Genomic DNA, 8,549 nt, shown 5'->3' on the forward strand with positions numbered 1-8,549 from the left:
GGTTGGGGGGCTCGGCAGGCGGCGCAACATTCTCTTGTAGCGGGGAGCCGACGCGTCCTCCGATGCGCGTGCTGGCGAGATTGGGAACGTCGATGCGTCCACCTTGACATGTCCACCTTGACGTGTCGCAGAGAGGAGCGTAACACCAACGCGTCCTCCTCGATGCGTCACGGCGAGGAGCGGAACACCGACGCGTCCTTCTCGACTAGTGTCGGCGAGGAATGGAACGGCGACGCGTCCTCCTCGACTAGTGGCGGCGAGGAACGGAATGGCGACGCGAGACCGTCCACGCGGTGCAGCGAGGGGCGCCTAGGGCATGGGAGGGGGGATGCCATGGTGGTCGATGTGAGAGGGAGGGGGAGGAGATAGCGATGAACATGAGCGTTCTTCCGAATGCCGTGGGATGCGCAGTATTTATAGCGAGCAATGGCACACCTACTTAATATGTGGACTGAGCTTCGTTGACTTAACTTCAGGTCCAGTTGCGTCACTGACATGCGGGCCAGGTGCCTGTTGGGCCCACATGTCAGTGACCCAATGCATCTACAGTTAAGTAACTGAAGTAGCTATGTGGGCATATTTGTTGGAGTAAATTACGAGTGAGGGAAGGGGTGGAAATATAGTTGGTCACAACGGATTGGACGAGCGCGGGGAAGGAGAGTCATGCATGCAGATTTTTCCCACACGGGGTGGAGTGGTGGGACTGCTGGAGGGAGAAGGAGAGTCAAGAAGGCGTTCAAATTTCAAGGTGCACTAAGTTATTGCATGCGATGATTAAGGCTGGCCATAGTGGTGGTAATGTGGTACTCCCTCCTTTCCGGTTTATACAGCTTAACTTAAAAATCTCTTCAACCAAGGTAGATGATGAATGGTGGAATTAATTCCGTACTTTGCAAAAGTACTTAATTAGTACTCTCGTTTTTCTCAAAATTTGTGTAAACCGATGCATTAATTACACCACATGCATGCATGACCACTCCTATAAAAATCTCAGTTGGTGGTGATGGTATGTCTACCTCTGGAGAACATGAGCCGTTCGATCTACTTGCAACCAACGATTGAGATGTGTGTGCATAGAGACATGGCCTTGCCACCGGAGGTAGTGTATGGCACATATTTACCCACCTCTACCACTGTATAAAATACAGAACTACTCATTCCAGCCTCATTTCCTTTTTGGTTCATCTCGTTGCATTCTTGCCGGCAGCGGCGAAGGTTCCTGAAGATGGAGTCCAGATTCTAGAAACCACTACAAAAACTATTCCACCACCTCTATCTTAGTAAGAGTAGGTGAAATTTTTGAATCGAGCCCTTTAAACTAGAAGGAAGGTAGTAGTACTCTAATAGCTAACCTTGTTGTGATGACTAGATAGGACATGGTACGCACCTGGACGGAGGAACTAGTCTGCATTGTGCATTTAAGTTTCGTCTGAAGTCAATGTACCTCTACTTTGACCAAACTTATAGAAAAATGTACATCAACATTCACAATGTCAAATCAATATTTTTATACTCGTTATAAAACATAGTTTTTATACCCATTATAATCAGTATTGTAGATATTGATATTTTTAGTATAAATTTGGTCAAAAACATTGCAAACGGTTGACGGAAGTAAAAAGGACCAGAGGGAGTATCATGCATGTGGAGTAGGCAAAAAAATTGCTCATTTATAGCCGGTCAAAGTCTCAAAGGGCGCGACCGCGCATGGGAGGTGAAGGACGTGGGAGGCGCGACGGTTGAGGGAATTAAGTGAAGTTACATCCACGCGCCGGCATGGCGTGCGAACAGGGAGAAGCTATACCTTCAGGCCTACGATATGGGTCTAGTAGACATGGCATCTTGTGGGTCCCGCATAGTACTCGAGAACTCTTTGGGGGCTTGTAGCCGTTTATCCATCGGGCAAGCCAACAACCCCACGCCATTCGCACACCCTAGTCGTCCCCGTCTTCTACCTTACAATAGTTCGCTCCCAGTCGTCCCCTCCTTTCACATTACACTAGTTCAACTTCTCCTAACCCTCCTCCAAAATCCATGGCCTCCCAAATCTCCATGGTCGCCGCTGAGTACCAGGTTAGAGCCATCACCGGCAATGAGTTCATCGTCATCTACACCCGTGGATCCACGACAGTGAAAGCATGCCTTGCTCGCTTCCTACGCATGTTTAATAGTTCAAAGGATGAGTGGGTCCCTGGGCTAGATGTTGAGTACACCACAGTCGTGGAAAGCCATAAGATTCTAAAGGAGGCAGAGAAGAAGAAGCCCGCCGTGATCCAGGTTTGCGTACATAACGTGTGCTTGGTCTACCACATATGCCATGCCGACATTGAGTGCCAGGATTTTAAGAACTTCCTCAAGGATAAAAGAGTGAAATTTGTTACTATAGACTTTAGGAATGACAGGGATGTCCTGGGTCGGATAGGCCTCGTTGTAGGCCAGCCCTTCGATCTCCAGAAGGCAAGCCTGGTGTCCTCCTCTCAGCCTTCAATGCTGACCCTGGCAGCAGCCATGATTGATCCTTCATACACTAAACTGAAGAAACCTCACCACGAGTTTCATCATGCATGGGAGTCGAAGACAATAGATGAAGATCACATCCTGTACGCAGCAATGGATGCCTACCTTTGTTTAAATATCTACAAGGGTTGGATGTAGAAGCAGAGCCCAGTGTCCGGTTCAAGCAAAGAAGCGTCGGCGAAGAAGAAGAGGGACGAGGACAAAGTCGAGGACGTGGACTCAGACTCCGAGTAGGTGGCAGTGCCGTCACTCATGCTGGTTCTACTGTAGTGTCAAGCAGACTAGTTGCTTAGTTTATTTTCAAGGGTGTGTTGTGCTGAGGCCCTAGCAGAACTATGTATATGTTCTTTCTCATTATTTGAACTTTATGTTCTTTCTTGTTATTTGAACTCTGTAGTACGTACAGTAGTACTAGTACTATGTCTTACTACTGTTCTTCTTGCAGTTGGTACTACTTCTCGTATCTTCGTGTTCCTACTGTACTTAATACGTTCGTACTAGTAGTATAATTTGGGTCAGTCGATTTGTGAAAGAAGTTCTACGGAGCGAAGGAAGAAGACGGCAGAGAAGCTACCCCAGTATTATATTAGGGTGGCAGGGTGCCCATGATCTATCTTATGAGTGTTGGGTGTGGAATGCAGTTCACTGGAAAAAATGGATCGCGCCCGGGGTTAAACGGATGGCGGTGGTGGGGGGAGCATGGCGGTGGCAGGCGGTTCAGGGGAGGGCGGGGCAGCGGCGGCAGGCGATTAGGCATGTGGTGGGCTGAGAAGATGAACAATGCATCAATTTTGGAGGTTGAAAAGCCCTTCTAGCCATCCATGTTGCATCCAACGGCTCACAAGAGTCGACTGACCCAAATTGCTCCTTTAGATTGCATGATCCACGTGGCATTCAAGGTCTCGAAGGTAGATTCCGCTTCCGCACCTGGTTTGCGGGCTCGGCACGAGCGTGACCGGCTTCCGCAGCAAGAGCCACCATGCGCGCCTCATCCACGCGGGCGGAGACGACAATGACACGCTAGTTCCTCCTCGCCAGCATGCTGGAGCACGTGCTCGTCCTCCTCTTCATACGCTGCATGCATAGATGCGGCTCCACCAGCTGCTCGCATGCTTGGCAGCGCGGCGGCATCGCGAGGGGGGACTGCAGACGACGTGAGCGGGTGAGCCTTCGGCTTCATGGTATAGGATGGCGGCGACACGGTGATGATGGGTGAGAAATGGTTGGTCGGAGCAGGCGGGCACCGGCATGCGCAACGGTGGCGGCGGAATATTGATGAGTGCGCGTATGGGAGCTTAGTTTAGTTTTATATAGGGTTGGTCAAACTTAAAAGAAAACCGTACTAGTACACGTAAACATTAGACTGAGACAGCGCTTATATTAGTTACCACAACCACGATACGGAACCCTATGCAAGCGCCTGAACTGCGGTCGTGCGGTCAACTGAATGGTGCGTCACCGTGTCGCGCTCGAAGGACATCCACCGAACCTTTTTTTGTGTGTGTGAAAACAATCCCCGAATATTACTCAACTTTTTTTCGTGGAAAAGTTCTTGACGCTACAATATTTTCCATATATTTGAATTTATCTCCAGTTCATGTTTATTTGGATTTGGATGTTTTAGGTGCGCCCTAGTTTTTTTAATACTGGTTTTGTGTGTGTGACTGAGAGAGAACGTGTGTATGTGTCCATATGTGTCTTGTGGCGGAAGGGCAACGTGCAGACGGTGTGTGTGTGATAGAGACACAGAGAGGTGTGGATGTGCAAATGATCATGCATGAGTTTGACATAGACAGATGCCGATACATTGTGTATACATGAGAGAACTGTCTTCTATTTGTACTTGTGTGTGTGTGAGAGAGAGAGGAGCATCCGTAACACAACAACCATCTCTCTCGATTCGTTCGTCCCTCGCATGATCACATGTAACACATGCATCAACGCACACATTTTGACACCCTCACCCGGCCCCTGCCCACCTCAAGGCCTGCACATCGCTCTCTATCTCGCACGCACAATCTCTTCATGAAAACCCTATTTAGCATGTAGCTTTCCGTCACATACACACACATTTCTCTCCATAGGTTTGATTTCTCTCAATACCTGACACACACACACACACACCGCACACACACTCCCCCTCCCCCGAGCACACAATTCATCCCCATCCAAGGCTATATGGTGACCACTCTCGCTTATGCTTCTCTGCACCCCAGCATGCAAAACACCTCAATCTTCAAAGAGGGCATCGAAGAGATCGAAGATGGCGACCACATTGCACTAGAGAATGCGGGGCCATTTGGAAGAAGGATGATGTGATGACAGCTGACTGACTCCTCCCCCCTCTCTCTCCCGCACAAAATTATCAATCCCTCAACCCACGAGATCCTTCCCCTCTCGTCCATGTTTTTCCATCTCTCTCATCAAACATGTGGTCTCTTCTCCTTCCATGTCTACAAAATCCAGATGCACACACATCTCACGTATATTACATGTCTCCATCTTTCTCACAGACCTAACTTCTTCCTCTCTCTCTCTCGTTAGGTTTGTCTCCTACTCTCTTGTCCACACACATAATCTTTACCGCCCTATTTGCTCCATCTTTGCAAGCTCTCTCTACACGTTTCATTCACACATTGTGATGTGTTCAAAATGTTGCTTTTATAATGGATGATGTAGAGTTATGGTTGGTTTTGTTGCATCCTACAACGTAATTACTATGAAATGAATTTAGATTCTCATTTGATTGGGATTATGTGAGTTTGAGCATATTGTGAAGTACTATAGACCTCGTATACATCTTGGAATTCAATAATGATTGTAACTATTGAATTATACAGACCATTACATTCGAAGTCAATAGCCTAATATATTTAGTTCACAATTACAACAAATGATTAATTCACAACAAACTAACAATAAAATGTGTACTCCCTTCATTTTTATTTAAGTCTGCGTATTAGTATTGGTCAAAGTCAAGTTTTGTGAACTCTCAGAAAGTTTATAACAAAAAATATTTACATATAAAATAACAAATAAACACCATTAGGTTCTTTATTGAATGTACTTTCACATCATACATATTTGTTACGGTAAATGTTTATATTTTTCTATAAACTTTGTCAAACTTTAGTAAGTTTGACTTCGGTCAAACCTAATATGCAGAGTTAATAAAATCGGAGGGAGTACTAGTAGTTACTAGTACTACTCGCTAGTTTCTTAGCCCAATCACCCAACACGCCACACGGGGAGTTCAGTGTCACAAAATTTTGAGGTTGGCGGAAAAATCTCCCACGACCCTAATTCAAGTAGTGCGAAGTTACCATCATAGCCTTTAGAATAGGCCTACGGATGATGCTTGGTAGGGGGCTGTTTTCGTAACTTCAGGTTCACCCTACACAGCCAACCCCACGCCGACACCCAGAGTAGTACACCTGAATACTCCCCATTTTCTATCCCCATAGCAAAATAGACTTCTCCACGGCACCGCAGCCTTCATGCTCCTCCCCTTCGCTATTGGCGCACTCATCCACCGCACCGCATTTGCCTCATCGACGAGCTCATACGCCGCACTGGAGCCAGTCCACTGTCATCGTCGTACACGGAGCCTCTTCCCCGGCACCGTCTTCCACGGTCTCGGATCTGCTGCCCGGAAGCCGACGCCAAGCGCAAAAGCACCATCGTCGTGGACAATGAATTAACTCCCGTTGCCGACCATGATGCATAGAGGCCACTGCGGCCATCGTTCTCCTCCTTGATTGGTAATGTGTGTATTGAATCACTTAGCAGTACATGTGCAGTTCCAATTTTGTTCATACCTACCCTTCAAATTTCCTGGTTGCTATTGTTCCTGTAAAAGTAATTGGTTATAGCCTCCATTGTCCAACAGAATATCAGCTTGTAATTGTGCATCGCTCTTGTATTGCGATGTGCTTGGGTAGGTTCTTCATCTGCAACTAGTATTGTGGCAAATGATGGAAAGTTTTTTAGAACTAGCAAGCTGCCCGTGCGTTGCACGGGACATCAAGATGCATTTGTATGAGTAGTTTATCTTGTAGGAGAAAAGGATGAACGAGGGAAGGCCTTATTTGCAAATCTGGAGAGGGGTGTGGGTATCTTTCTGCAAAATTTCCATAGTTTCCTTCCTATCCGTCAGATATAAATCGGACGACCTATATTGCAGGATGGCAGGCACACCATCATCACCAACTCTGTGTTTTAAAAGAAAAAAAAGAGTAGAGAGTAGAGAAGTAGAGATAAATATTAAATATAAAATAAATATAATAGTAGAGAATAGAGTAGAGATAAATATAAAATATAAAATAAATATAACTGTAGAGAAGAGAGTAGAGATAGTAGGGACGTCGAGAAAGGATCGCGCGCGGGGGAAAAAAAGCGGCCGGGCGCGTGCTAGTTTTGGCGCGCAGCGTCCGGTGCGCTTTATAAAATCCAACTCCCTCCCACCGCTCTGTGCCTTGACACCGCTCTCTCCACGCTCCGTGCCCAGCCACCGCTCTCTCCCCGCTCTACGCCTCGCCACCGCTCTCTCCCCGCTCTTTCTCGCCTCGCCTCGCCGCCGCGCCACCATGTTGTTGCGTCGCTGGTAAACTAGGGGATACCGTGGCGTCCGCGCACGCCCCTCCGTCGGCTTCTCTGCCAAGATCCGGTGGGATGCGCCTCGGCCTCGACAATTTTGACACCGCTAATGATGCCGCCCGCGCGTATGACGCATCGGCGTGGCGCCTCCGGTGGCCTCATAGAACATTGAACTTCCCCAACGTGCCGACGCGGGAGCGGGCGCAGGAGCTCGCGCCTCTGCCGCGGCTTATCATCAACGAGGATCGTCGTGACCATCGGAGGCGGGAGCACCGTCTCGACATCGCCGAGATGTACAAGGAAGCCATGGCGTTGTGGCGCCAACGCTTCCCACAGGACATCATCAACGAGCGCGAGTTCTACGTGCAAAGGAGGGCGGAGAGGGAGAAGAGGAGGGCGGAGCGAGCCGCCTATCGCGAGGACAAGCGTACACGAAAAGAGGACGCTCAAGTCAACATGAGACTAGGAGAAGTGTCGCCCTGGGAATCCAACAACGATTGGTATCTTCACGCCTACATTGAGACGTCGGAGGAGGACATCACCGAGGAGGAGTCAGACGATGAGGAGTAGTTGAACTATCTATTTTTTATCTATCTATGCTATATCTATGCTAAGAACTATCTATGTCTCTACTCTCTATCTCTACTTCTTGATCTCAGCACTGTAAACGCTTTTTTAAAGCGCCACGCGTTGCGCTTCTGTTGGAGATGCTCTAACATGGTAGACGAGTGCTTTAATGTTGCCCACAAGATGCGTGAGTATTACTAGTATATTTTTTTTCCATGTTGAGATTTTAAAACCACGAGTGCGAACATGCAGAGGAGAAATGAAGACCAAACACGAGATATTGGGGACATCTTCAAGGAGCATGGCAAGTTAAAGAGGAGCTGCACTGAACCTGTAAAGCAAGCTTTGGTAAGTAACACCCTTTCGATTACTTCCATTTAGCCTCGCCTTCTTCGATGTGTATATGTTGTAGTTTATGTTTATATTAGCCTCGTGTTCTTCGATGTGTAATAAGAAGAGTCTTAATCGTCCTAGTGCTTTCGTTTTTAGCTTGATGTAAGAAGTGGGTGTTCTCACCTTGTAGTCTATTTTTATATTTTTCCTTTTGAATTCACTTCTCCGAGTCCTGTTTATCTGGCTTCTACTAAATGGATCTGGGTTGCTCTGATTATTGATCTAAAAAAGAAGTAACTTCATGTCAGGATGCAGTTCCTGCGAGGAGGCTAGTATGGTCAACCTCGAGATCATGTGTCCAAAATGAGGCTGGATTACACACAAGGTGCCAGTTCCCTAATGATGTTATATTAGACACAAGGTGCAAATTCCCAGATGATGCTGGATTACACACAAGCCAGGTGGAGTCATCAACTGTTCGTGTCCTCGTGCCTCTAGTAATTGCTGAAAGAAAGCGTGCAGCAGCCCTTGAGAAT

The 8,549-nt window shown here is 47.5% G+C and overlaps 1 protein-coding gene across 1 annotated transcript; it reads left to right on the forward strand.

Moving 5' to 3' along the window:
• Positions 1–7,188: 7,188 nt before the first annotated feature.
• On the forward strand, positions 7,189–7,683 carry LOC147965876 (uncharacterized). The gene has a single exon (XM_087530644.1). The coding sequence runs from the start codon at positions 7,189–7,191 to the stop codon at positions 7,681–7,683; it is 495 nt and encodes a 164-aa protein (XP_087386770.1).
• The last annotated feature ends 866 nt before the right edge of the window (positions 7,684–8,549 follow it).

Source organism: Triticum urartu, chromosome 6A (genome assembly GCF_056163025.1).
Source record: "Triticum urartu cultivar PI428250 chromosome 6A, HENAU_Tu73, whole genome shotgun sequence".
In the NCBI taxonomy this organism is placed as follows: domain Eukaryota; kingdom Viridiplantae; phylum Streptophyta; class Magnoliopsida; order Poales; family Poaceae; genus Triticum; species Triticum urartu.